The following is a 14124-nucleotide window of genomic DNA, read 5'->3' as shown; positions in this document are numbered from 1 at the left end:
GGAATCCTGCCTGCAACATGGAATGGAAAACTTAAAGACGAGTCTGGGATACCTTTTGTAGGTATCCCACACTTTTAAACTGCATTTCTTTTCAGCAGGCCCGTCCACTTGCTCGGCAAGTCATACATCAAAGCTGAAAGGAATCTTGGATTAAATATACATTTAACATCTCTTCTACCACCAGTTCCAAGGTCATATGAAACAAGATTCGAAAGCTCAGTGAACAGTATATTTCTGCTCTCCTTTTGATTTTTCTCTCTGATGGCCGGCCTGGCATGGCCTAGCGCGTTAAGGCGTGCGCTTCGTAATCTGAGGGTCGCGGGTTCGCGCCCGAGTCGCGCCAAACATGCTCGCCCTCCCAGCCGTGGGGGCGTTATAATGTGACGGTCAATCCCACTATTCGTTGGTAAAAAGAGTAGCCCAAGAGTTGGCGGTGGGTGGTGATGACTAGCTGCCTTCCCTCTAGTCTTACACTGCTAAATTAGGGACGGCTAGCACAGATAGCTCTCGAGTAGCTTTGTGCGAAATTCCAAAACAAACAAACAAACAAACTCTGATGGCCAGGAAGTTTCTGATACCTAGAACATCGCCGATACTCTCAGTGAAAGCTTTTCTCGTTCATTTAGCACTTCTGCTTCATTCCCCACCTTTCTTTTCTATCAATACATGGGAAAAGCGATCTTTCCTAAGCCTGGAAAGGATCCTAAGATTCCTTCAAACTACGATCTAATTGCTTTGATGAGCTGCCTCTGTAAAATCTTAGTTTGGTTTTGTTTGTTTTGAATTTTGCACAAAGCTACATGAGGGCTATCTGCGTTGGCCATCCCTAATTTAGCAGTGTAAGACTACAGGGAAAGCAACTAGTCATCACCACCCACTGCCAACTCTTGGGCTTCTCTTACCAATGAATGGTAGAATTGACTGTCACATTATAATGCCCCAATGGCTGAAAGGGCAAGCATGGTTGTTTTTATGGGAATTCGAACTTGTGGCCCTCAGATTACGAGTCGAGTGCCTTGACCAGCTGGCCATGCTAGGCCTGTAAGATATTAGAGAGGATGGCTAATGCTTATCTTTATTGGTTCCTTGAATCAAACAACTTCCTCTTGCCCACTCAGTATGGGTTCTGACGACAGCACTCTACCGTGGAATATCTTATTCGACTTGAAATCTCGATCAGAGAAGCTTTTCTCAACCAATAACATCCTGTTTCTGTATTTCTTTATCTTGAGAAAGCTTATGATACTATAAGGAGGTATGATATCCTGCGAGATCTCCACTCATACAGGTTGCATGGCCATTTGCCCATTGTTATTAAACATTTTTAATGTGTCAGCAATTCCAAGTCCATGTCAGTTTGACATTTTCCCGTTCTTTCCCGCAAAAACTTGGAGTCCTTAAAGACTGCATCTTGAATGTCACACCTTCCCTTTTAAAGATTAGTACCATCAGTGGATACAACTCCCCTCTACAGTTGCAAACTGTTTTCATATTGACGACTTCCACATCTTGTGTCAGTCATCAAGCATGAGGTTTATTGAATGGCAGCTACAGATTGCCCTCAATCGTTTACTGAAGTGGACTACAGCAAATGGTTCTACCTTTTCTCGCTCTAAAACCATTTGCATGTATCTTTGCCACCAACGGAGTATTTCTCCCAATCCTGAGCTCCATCTCGAAGAAGTTGTGTATTCCATAGTCCCTGAGGCAAAGTTCTTGAGGTTTATCTTTGACCATAAACAAACATTTATTCCACACATCAAGCAGCTACATGTTAAGTGTACAAGGACACTGAACATCCTCTGTGTTGGACTCTGTTCATCATCAGATGCTTTGCACAGGAGCCTTCTACACTTCTCCAGTCCACAGTTTGTACACTGAGTTTCATGAACCTCCTCTATACCTTCACCATTTGCAACTATCTTTACTGTATGCTTCAAAACTTCGATCCTTACCACAACATCTCGTCTGGGTTGTGTTTCCCTTCTTCAGTGGGCCATGCTTTTTCAGAATAGACAGTCTACTATTGTTACTTTTGGCATTCATATCCAGGTGCAGTTGGACAAACTGGGTCTGTCCTTGAATAACATTGCTGTATCTACTAGTTGGCCCATCTCACCATAGCTTGTTACTCTCCCCAAATATGACCTTTCCTTGAGTCATCTGAGAAAGGCAGACACTCCTGATTGGAAGTACCACCTTCCATTTGCCGAACATTTTTCGAAACATCTTCCATTCCCATTTATACAAATAGTTCAAAATCAGGTGACTCTGTGGGTTCTGCCATGGTTTGTTGTGGTTCGGTGCTTTTACACAGGATCCCCTCTACAGTTTCTGTATGCATTGTTGAATTGTACGCCACATCTTTTGCCCTTAATCAGGTAAAGGCTATGCAGTATATGAACTGTACTATTTATATCTTATTGCTTAGCTCTCTACTGACCTTGAAATCACTTCACGTTAGTTCTCACCCTTTTCTCATCGATATTCAAAACCGACTGGCCTATTTTTATGTATCACCTACATCTATCCAGTTTTTCTGGATACCAGGCCACTTCGGTATTCGCGGGAACGAGCTCGCTGACATTGCAGCTAAGTCTGCCTGCTCTGGTGCTATCACTGGTGTACCTGTTCCATACATGAACTACGGTCCTGTATTCAAGGCTCGGCTCCGCGCCAGTTGGCAGTCGACTTGGAGTAAGCAACGTGATAACAAGCTTTCCCAAATCAAACCTTCTATTGCTCTTTGGCCATCTTGCTTCCCTAAGGATTGGAAGGAGGAACTTGTCCTGGCTTGGCCACACATTAGTCACAGTTTTTTAACACATCATTTTCTTTTATCTGGGACTGATGTACCAATATGTGGTCTGTGTGTCGCAACAGCTCACGTTTTACTGTCGTTACAACCATGAACAACAACACCAACTTAAAAAAACTTTACCATTGGTTCACCTTTGACATTCGACAGTGTCATTGGCGATAATGCCACTGTTCACCTCAGTTGTGCTTTTACATTTTTAAGGTGCCATTGGCCTTTTTAACTCTTTTTAAATTTTTAATTCGTAAATTGGACTTTTTTGTTTTAACATGATTTTTTTATTATTTTAATTGATAATTTTACTTTTTTGCCGCCAAACAACTAACTACGTATATATTTGGCAATGTCAAAGACCATACAAAATTCACTAAATACAAAGAACAGATAATATTGTTAGATTTAATGCCTTGAATGTTTTCAGCTAGCAGGACTGTAAATGGTTGCTTGGATATTTAATGTATTTGAAAGCTGAAAATACTGCAATTTTTGTTTTACAAACACTCCAATTAAATTTTGTGATGAGTTTTTGCATCTATGTATGTTTTTCTTACAACAAAGCCACAAAGTCTCAAGGTTGATTTGTGACCAGTCTTAAATGTATCGTGATTTTATTCCCGCAATCCAGTCAAGTAAATATAAAAACATCTTTTAGGCGAAAACTGAAAAAGTAAACGTTTCTTTCAAACTAAAAAAAAAAATAACTTCGTAAATGTCACATGTACAAATCACCAGCATGACTTTATTACTTATATCTACATGAAATGAAGACAATTCTTATTTTACGCCGGTGTGTTTTAATCACTAAATTGTTGCAATTCAGTGTTTTGATTTGTGTGTTTGTAATTAAGTACAAAGCAACACGGTGGGCTATCTGTGCTTTGCCCACCACGGGTATCGAAACCAGATTTCTAGAGGTGTGAGTCCGTAGACGTACCGCTGTGCCACTGAAAGGCAGTGTTTTAATAATGAATCAAAGCCCCTGTTGCACAACAGAAAAAAATACTTGAAATACTATTCATCTATATTTTTGTACTAGATGCTTAGAGGTATCATTCTTCTGTACAGTTAAAAACTACAAAGTTTAATCATGTGCTGTTTCCTGATGCAGTTTTAATGTGCCATGTTATTTATTAAAAACACAGATGAGACCAGTAGATTAAAGTAAGTTTGTCAAATATGTGAATGAACTATTTACTAAGAAACATTTTAACATCCCACGAGAACAAAGGATTTACGTGAAGTTTCAAATTATTAATAATGGTTAGTCTATTATCTTCATCAAACAAACACTTTTTCTCTTTACATCTGTCCCCCCGCTGGTATAGCGGTAAGTCTACGGACTTACAATGCTAAGATTGGGAGTTCGAGTCTCCTCGGTGAACTCAGCAGATAGCCCGATATGGTTTTTCTATAAGAAAACACATACACTCTTTACATCTACTTGAACTTGAAATGAAGATCACATCATCTGAAGCATGGGATTCATGACAGGTAACGTAAAAAAAAAAATTTAAATCGTTAGAAAAAATTACCTATAGCAATACTAAATAGAGCTAAAGAAACAATTTACGTGGTACAAAATATGATTAGTTGTTTTGATCAATCGACTGCCAGTTAAGATAACAAATTAGAAGGAAACTGGTATTACGCTTCCCAGTGGTAGAGCGGTGTGTCTGAATCCAGATTGTGACACCCATGGTGGGCGGAGCACAGATAGCCCATTGTGTAGTTTTGTGGTTAATTTCAAACAAACAGGCAAATATGGTATTACAAAACTCACTTATTATTTCTAGTGTTTCAAAGATTGCACGATATAATTATTTTAGCTTATCGTTAGGTCAACGTAATTATACTACAGTACGTAATTAAATTGTACATAACAAAGCGACATCTGGCTATCTGCTGAGTCCACCGAGGAGAATCGAATCCCTGATTTTAGCGTTGTAAATCCGTAGACTTAACGCTGTACCAGTGGGGGACTATTTTCAATGTCATAAATAATAGTTGGAAATTCGTGTTATCAGTTCGATTTATTTAGTGCGTACATGATATGGTTGTTGCAACTTGATTATTATTTTAGTAAAGTTTGATGATAATTTCTATAGCAATAGTCGCTTAAAGTATTTTAAAAAAATATTTGATTTTAGAAGTTAACTCGTATTTTCCTGATTATATCGGGGATCTGAAAAATGCTAACCTGTATTTTATGTTGATTCTTTTAAAAAAACCATAAAATAAATCAAAAGAGAATTGAATATGTTATCATATGTCAACTGTACTACATCTGGCCATGCCGGTCCGACTTCGTCGCCTTCCGATCCCACGATTTTCAAATTCCGTTAAATCAAACATGTTAGCCTTTTAACCGTGAGGGTGTCATAATATTTTGACCAATCTCAATATTTGTTGGTAAAAGAGTAGCCCAAGAGTTGGCGGTGGATGGTGATGACTAGCTGCCTTTACTCTGGTATGATATTGCTAAATTAGGAAGAATGACGCAGATAACCCTCATGTAGCTTTGAGTGAAATTCAAAACAAAGAAACAAGCCGACGAGGTCTATCATAAATACTAGGATTCAACAGGCCAGCTTGTATATGACAGTGACATACTTTGTGAACATGACGAAGACGGAAGAAGGGCAAAACGTTGTTCGCTCCTCTACATAAAAATTTTCCCAACCCAAATCATCCGTTTTTACATATATATTTCTCTACAAGTGGGTTTTCTTGTCATCACTGATTATTATTCATTTTATTTTTAACCCTGGTTGTTTATTAATAAGTTAAAATGACTTTAATTTCATTTACAAGAACCAGTGAACCAACAAGCAAGTCACGGGTTTAACATTATATGAGGGTTTCAGAGGGCGCTACGTTTAATAAACTGACAGTGGACATTTGGCAATATGATGCTTGAAGTTGAATAGAAGGCGGGAAGTAAAACGATAGTTATAGTACGTTAGAAAATGGAATATGTTAGAATATGGTAAAAATTAACTTATATGTATATATATATATTATAATATGAAGTGCTCGTTTTCTGAAACTAAAATATTAAGATTTAATATTATGTTTCAAGGCTAAATACTTTGTTCGAGAGTATTTCGGTTTGTGCGTAAAATGTTTGCAGTCAGTGATATAATATATTATCATTTTATTTTTTATTTTCCACCTAATATTAATAGTTAAAACGAATGAAACAGTTGGAGCAGGAACGAGATGTATTGTACCAGGGTTTGGAAGCTATTGAACGAGCACGAGACTGGTACCAGCAGGAAATCGAGTGTGTCATGAAGAAAATGCCATATTTCAGTCAAACTAGCAGTGCAAACTTTGTTAGTATTGAGTTAACCCCTTTTTTTTCTTTAACTTTCAACATCTTAAACTGTTGAATTTTTTCTTGCCTCAATATTCTTTGTCATTCCACATAAATAAATAATACAAATATATAATTTCAGGAGAAGTAAACATTAAAAACAATTTATATACATTAGTTTATTACATTTTTTCGAATCAAAACAGAAGTCAAAGTTAATACCTTGGTAAATTGTGTAAACTAGAAATTCTGAAATACTGTAATGAAGTAGGTGTTTGTTTTCCCTCAAGTTTTACATTTAAATCTGGTTTGGTGTTTCTATTTAGTCTTACTTCATATACTATTACTAGTAGAGAAGGAAGTATTGAAGCAGAAACGTTTTTTCCTTTCTTTATCGTTCACCTAGACATGCTACAGATTTAGCATTTTAAAGTGTATTTTGACTATTCAGTGAGTTATACAGTGTAGTTGATGTAGGTTGTGGCTACAGTTGATACATACATATTTATTTGTGAATATCTAATTTAAAGAACATATAAAAATACCTTTACTTTTTAGGTCTATCTTGTATTAATATGGATTATTAGATTTAAATTATTATTATTTCTCTCTTTTTACAAATTTCAGGAGTATTCAACTGATGCTTACCAAGAAAGACAAAATTTCCAAATGAGTAGAATATTTGAAGTAAACCAGCACATTGCAGCACTTACTGAGAGCACTGAAAAGGTTTAAGTGTTAATATTCTTTGTTTCTGGATTTTAACTTCTTTTCTGATAATTTAAAGGAAAAAAAAAAGAAAGAAAAAGTTGTGGTCAGAATGAAACATATTAATCAACTTTGTAGAAATTATTTTTAGAATTTATACCATTTTTGTGTCTCAATTTTTGGTTGAAAGTAAATATAAAAATTCTCAGAGAATTGAAATAACAAATTTACTATATCCATACATATATATAATAAATTTATTGTTTCAGTTATTTGAGATATATATATATAGTTAGACATAATTCATTTGTGCTTACTTTAAAAGATCCTGATCATCAATAAATTATCACATTGTACTTTAAAGCCTTTATTATTGTGGGACTTTAATTCACTGTGCAAAAGTAGGGGCAAAGTGTTCATGCCTATATCTTGTATGAAATGCTATTCAAGTTAGTATCATGCATTTGATATAAGTTATCAATTTTTTGTATTACTTTACAAAGCATTTTGCCTTTTATACCATTTTTCCTTACCATAGTCATAATTATATATGCAAAAAAGGCTCATTGAGAAAATATTTTACGTAGAAGAGCGAACAACGTTTCAACCTTCTTCAGCCATCGTCAGGTTTACAAAGAAAGAAAGAGGTAACTGACCGGAAGCTAACCACATGTTTGGAAGGGGTTATGTAACTGAGTGTCGGAATGTAGAGGGTGGTGTTAGATGTTTGAATATATAATTTTATATTATTTATTTTATTATATTTAATATAGGTATAAAGGCATTCCTTTATATTGGTTTATTTTGATAGAGCTAATTATATTATGAAACCTCAATTCTTAAAATCAGTTTTATTGAATCTCATTAGTTTATTTTAAAAAAATTCATACTGTTTAAGGCAATTCAGATTTTAAATAGTAGTTATAACCTCATCTCAAGAAGATTAGAATTGAAATTATAAATTGCTTCTGTATTTTTTAAGGATTCTACAAATGCCTTGAGTTTAATAATATAAATTCATTTAAGTTACAAAATATAATGCTGCATATCTGTATTTTTAATATTTTAATGAACATGTTCTTTTGCTAGAGAGCACTGCTAACCATTGTGATGAAGAATGTGTATGAATGGTTAGGACCAGTTATCTTTATAGAATGTCTAGACACAAGGATACTTTATAAATAGAAGTAATGAGTAAGAAAATTAAGCATTGTGCTTGTCAGTTCAGTGTTAGACAGTGGAAGTTATTGCATCTCTTCTTTTATTAAGGTAGTCAGTTGGTTACATGTTTATTCATTTATTGATTAAAGCCAAGTAAGCTAGATATAGGCACTATTAAGGAGGAGGTTCAGTTGAAATGTTTGTTAAGTTAGGCTTTCAACTTGTGTAAACTTGAATGTACCCTGTAGTAAACATTATCAAATATATAATTTATTATCATTACATAAATGAAAATAATCTGCACAACTTTAGAATATTTTGAAACTATATATATATATATATATATATATGTATGTACACATATATATTTCCAAGTTATTACTTGTTTTAAAATGTTCATAGTTGAAAATTTAACATTTTTCTTTTGGTTTATATTTCTTAGACTTCTTTGTAATACAGGCTATTGCACTTGGAAAAAGAAAGTGTAGATTTAAGTAAATGTGTCATTTTCAATTATTGAAAATTAAGTTGTTTAATTTGGTAATTTTTCATTTAAATTTAGGAAATTCCTTTGCATATGCATGTTGCTCTTTGTCAGCCTGCGACATTCAGAAGAATGCAGCAAGATTCGACACAATCAACAATTCAAAAATTGAAAGAACAAAACAAAATGCTAACACAGGTAGCATTTCTTTCATTATATTTTATATTGTTAATTTAATAAAATGCAAGTAATATTTTCTTGCTATGCATTTGAACATGTTTTTTGAAACAATATGAATACCCATTTCATGATACGACTTTTGACCTTGAAACTGTGTTGGGCTTAAGTTATTTGTATTTTACTGTAATTTTTATAGGAGGTGAGTAAAAGATCTGAACACATTACCCGACTAGAAAGGGAAAAATCATCCCTCATCAGAGAACTCTTTCAAGCAAAGACTCAGTATCACCAAGAAGTGGATTATACTGCTTTTATATGACCTGTGGGCTTTGTATTGATCTTTACTCACGTGCAAGTGCTATGCAATTTGCAGTTTGTTTAAGCATTGAGAAATTAAGATATTTTTTATCATTAGAAATGTAATGGGTTGCAATATAGGAAAGTATGTATTGCCAAACAAAAGTGTTTTTTTTATGAGATATCTGTCCATTTGTTTTTTAAATTTGTATTTTTTTACTTATTGCAGAAAAATTATTAGATGAATGTGCAATTAAATCTTCATATTATTTATGTAAATTGTTCACTTTCACAACTTTGAAATTGATTTTATAACTATAAAATACAATTTTCTACCTGACCTGAACACAAAGCACAACATTAATTATGATTTGTTATAATCCCTTCCTATTTGTAATAGTGTTATGAAAACCATAATTCCTCAGTGGTAAGTCTGAAAGCTTAAAACACTAAAAGACATACAAGTCAAGTTTTGGTACATGTGGGCAAAGCACAGATACCCAATTGTGTGGCTTTTTGCTTAACAAAAAAACATTTTAATTATGGCTGTTTTAAGAAATTTCTAATTACCACAACATAAACATTTATTAAAAGTATATAACTTTTATTTAAATATAGTATTTTAAACTTTAACTGACTATTGTAACCAAGGATATTTTTTAATTTCTTTTCTTTGAATAATTTCAGTTTTCAAGGCACTTAAATACAAAAGTTCCATTAGCTTAATGTGTAATACATTGGTATTCTACTCATTGAAATAAATGATGCAGTTATAAACAGTATCATTAGTATAGAGGTATTATCACTGAGACCTGATTTATCATTTTCACTAGTTTTTTTAATTGTTTTATTGGTGAACTAAACATTGTTGCTACTTTAAACAATATTTGCAGTAGTTTGCAATGATGTCCCTTCCAGCCCTCAACTATAACCACCCTTTACTATTAACGTATTCATCGACTCTTCTTAAACTAAGTTAATGCTTAGAGACTTTAGTCTCATGGGACAATCCCACCATACCACATCATTCCAAGTGGCTCTTCTCTAGACTTTCTTAACATTTACTGTCTTTCTTGAGTAAGGGTGCCTAAGACTGTACATAATACTTTAAATGAGACCTTGTCTTTTATTCAGTACTTCTCTAGATGCTACCCAGCATACTAACATCCATATTGTTAGCTGTAAAACATTCCTCCGATGACTTAAGTGATATTTCGATCACAACTCCAATATTTTTTTTCAGTATTTAATATATTTCTATTTAAATCATAATGATTTGAATTGTAAAAACCTGCATGCATTACTTTGTCTTGGATAGTTGAATGTCATTTGATGCATATTTTCTCAATGCATCAAGTGATCTAAATTTCCCTGCGAGTCCATGTCGTCTTTGATACAGTTAGCTACCCCAAAAGTCTAAATGTTATTGGCAAACTTCAATATTTTGTTAGTCCAGAGTTATTATAAATCACAAACAGCAGAGGACTCAGCACAGATCCCTGAAGTACACCACTTGCAACTGTGATCCATTCAGATCTAATACCATTTATTACTACTCTGCTTTTCATTCTCTCGCAAATTTTCTATTTAATTTAACATTTCTCCCAACATCCACAGATTGTTGTAACAAGTCTTTTATGATGCACCTTTCTGAATGCTTTTGGAAGAACAAGATAAACCAAATCCACAGTATTTTCTTTAACTCGTGCATTAATATTCTCAAAGATGATTTGTTAAATAAGATTTTTTCTCAGTGAAACTGTGTTGGCTATTTGACACTATATCAAATTACTTTAAGTGATTCTGCAGTGCATTTTTAACCCTACTATCCAAAACTTTTCCAACTACTGATGCCAACACTAACTGGCTTGTAATTGCCTGAACAATATTTATAACGTACTTTAATTTATTGGACTACCATTAATCAGTTTCCAGTCTCCTAATACTCTTCCACTACTCAAAGATCTATGAAATATATTAGCTAGCAGTTCATAAATAAAATCTTTAAGTTCCTTTAAAACTCTAGTATAAAAGTTTTCTGGTTCAGGGGACTCAGCAGTTATTCAGTTTCCGAACATTTCTCTTATAATTTCAAAAATTTTTGACATCAGTATTTTCCCCATACATTAAGTGCTTTGAGGCAAAATACTTGTATCTTCCTGCATATAAAAAAATATATCATTTAATAAGTTTACCATCTCATAATCTTCTGAAAACAGATCCTCACTATCATTTTAAGAGCCTCCATTCCAATTCTGACATTTTCTTATCTATCATATATTCAAAGAATTCATTATTGTTTGATTCAACTGTCTCAGCCAATCCTCTTTCATATACAGTTTTTTTTATTTTAACTTTCTTTTTAACCAGCTTTTTTGACTTCCTACAGCCCTCCAAGTCATTATTTCCAGTAAGTTTAAATTTTTTAAATTATGTTTATCCCTCATATGATCTCTTAAACCTTTATTAAACCATACTAGTTTGTTCCACTCTATTCCCCCTCCAGGCCGGACATGGCCAAGCGTGTTAAGGTGTTTGACTCGTAATCCGAGAATTGCGGGTTTGAATCCTGGTTGCACCAAACATGCTTGCTCTTTCACCCGTGGGGGCATTATAAGTGATGGTCAATTCCACTATTCGTTGGTAAAAGAGTAGCCCACGGGCCGGCAGTAGGTGATGAGGACTAGCTGCCTTCCCTCTAGTCTTACACTGCTAAATTAGGGACAGCTAGTGCAGATAGCCCTCGAGTAGCTTTGTGCAAAATTAAAAAAAACAACAAAAAAACTATTACTCCCTTTTTTTTCTGTAGGAAATATGAGTGTTTTGTGTGTATATCAGTTGTTTCCTAAATACTTCCCACATTTGTTCAAGATCTTCTCTCGGAAGTCAAACAATGTCTTTTTGTGTCAAAATTGGCTTTCCTGAAATTTGGAATTCTCATTTCTATATGTGGTAAAATCCCAAACCTAATAGTAAAATGGTTGTTTCTATTTAAATGATCAAGGCAAGTATAGTTAAAACTGTATAGGTAATGAAAAATATCAGAATTAAATAGGTTCAGCAATCACCAAGTTTTTATTTAAAGAAGGATGATGTATCAAGCTGGAGCTCTTCATCACATTGTACAGTTTATAAATGCATGATCTGACAAAGAGAGCTAGCTCAAAACATTAACACTGTTTAAATAAAGATGTGGTTACTTAACCTGTTATTTAATTTTGTACTTGAATGCTCACCAACCATAACTGTTTATCATATTCACATGGGTTGCTAATATTAAATTTAACTTTTTCTCTTGTAGGTTCCATCACCAGTTGGTGTACAGAAGTATCCTAAACAATTTTCAAAAACCTATCTCTCTTAAAAATCAGATTCAATTTTTTCCCAATCAATACCCTTGAATTTAAAATATCCCAGAACAATATCTTTTTCATCTTCCTCTCTGATCTCGTATAACAGTTCATGAATTTCTACATTCTGATCCAGTGGTATTTAACAAATCCCAGTTGTAAGACTTTTTTCCTTTATATCCAGTAACTCTAACCCAATCTGACTAATCTTCAGCCAACGTATGTTGATACATGATATGTTTCCTCTAATAATATTCCCTTTAATATGTTTTATCTCAACTTAACACACAAATCTACTCTCCCAATTTTCAATACTCTATTGCTAGTAAATAATCTGTAGCCTTGGTATTTCATACAAAATTCTGTCATCAAAATTGTTCATTTCCAACCAAACCTCAGTGATACCCATAGTATCAAAATCTTCAGTTTCCACAACTTCTTTAAACTCATCAACTTTATTTCTAATACTCCTAGCATTACAATAGCAACAATTAACTTGTATCATAGCTCTAGTCTGAGTTTAAATCTACCACTACAATTGAGTTAATAGCCCTTGTTAACATGCTATCTCCTGCCTTGTTTAAGTATAAGCCAACCATTCCAGAAAGATTAACCTTAAAATTATCACACGGATCTAACCAGTCTGCTTGGTCCTCCCTATATATTGATCTCAATCTGGCATTCAATCTTAGTGATGTACTTAATATCTCGGCCCCACAGTTTATTCTTGGAAATATCCCTGGGAAAATGATGCTATGTCTCCTTTCCTTAAATGCCTTTATCAGTATTTTGTACTTATGAGTTTCTCAGATCTTTATTTCCTTACATCATTAACCCTGACATGTACAAGAAAAATTGCACTGCTACTAGCACTCTTAAATATCTCTCTGGTGCTATCAGCTATATCCTGTACCACTGCTCCTGGATAGCATAAGTACATTTTTTTAGTCCAATTTACTCTACACTTATATAATATCCATATCCTTTACACTGTCATCCATTGTGAACCCATCTGCTTCCCTTACCTGCTGCCTGTTATCACTGGCAAGTGCTTGGAATCAGTTGCTTAACCTTATATTAAGCCCATCCTTGCCCCTAAATTCTTTATTTTCCAAGCTTTTAGCCTTATTTCCTTTCTTAGCTCCCTTGAAAGTTTGTTTGCCAAATGTACCCAATATGTGTAGAAGTTTACTCTTCACATGTCCCTGCCACCACTTCAAGCAATTTGCATTTCTCTTTTTCCACCTTTGCAACTCCCTCTGAAGAATCCTCTAACATCTCCATTAACCTGTATATCCTGGCTTACTAGCCTTCCTAAAAGGACATTTTCACCTAGAGTTTATAAATAAATCACTTTTGTTGTTGAGCAAACTTTATTTACACAGTCCTTGTGTTTTACTTTGATTCTCTTACTATTAAACTTATCACCTATTGTAATAATGACCACAATGACAAAAACCTTCCATAAAGTAACTAAGTTAAACTTGTTTGTTGCATGTATTAAGGGACATCTAAATGCTTGCTTGATGTTAACTTGTTATTGTTTGTCATGTTTCATTTTTTGCTTAGATTGAAGTGCATGACTGTAGAGCTTTTTGTAGTATAGTAATTGGAAGGGTTTAATATAAAAGGTATATATAAAAATTGTTTGGCTGTTTTTAATTTTACCTCTCAAGTGCCATTATTTATAAATATATTTTATAAAAGTCTTTCATTTATATGTATTTGGTTATTGCTATTTGGATGGGTTTGCAGAAAACAAAATGTAAATTGAACTATTATATGGAATAAAGTTAAAAAGATTAAAAAA

General features: G+C 33.8%; 1 protein-coding gene across 4 annotated transcripts; it reads left to right on the top strand.

Annotated features, from left to right (window-relative positions):
* Positions 1 to 5657: 5657 nt before the first annotated feature.
* Positions 5658 to 14124, top strand: LOC143230748 (suppressor APC domain-containing protein 2-like). 4 transcript variants are annotated; one of them, XM_076464846.1, is made up of 6 exons: positions 5658 to 5772; positions 6004 to 6153; positions 6762 to 6863; positions 7430 to 7489; positions 8566 to 8685; positions 8864 to 14124. In XM_076464846.1, the coding sequence occupies exons 2-6, from the start codon at positions 6013 to 6015 to the stop codon at positions 8984 to 8986; spliced, it is 546 nt and encodes a 181-aa protein (XP_076320961.1). In that variant the 5' UTR covers positions 5658 to 5772; positions 6004 to 6012; the 3' UTR covers positions 8987 to 14124. The 4 variants fall into 4 exon arrangements, with proteins under 4 accessions (XP_076320961.1, XP_076320963.1, XP_076320959.1 ...); XM_076464844.1 differs by having other exon boundaries at positions 5667 to 5804; XM_076464848.1 differs by lacking the exon at positions 7430 to 7489.

Source organism: Tachypleus tridentatus, chromosome 10, assembly GCF_004210375.1.
Source record: "Tachypleus tridentatus isolate NWPU-2018 chromosome 10, ASM421037v1, whole genome shotgun sequence".
NCBI lineage: Eukaryota > Metazoa > Arthropoda > Merostomata > Xiphosura > Limulidae > Tachypleus > Tachypleus tridentatus.
Note: the sequence above shows the minus strand (reverse complement) of the source record. Positions and strands in the feature narration are given on the sequence as shown.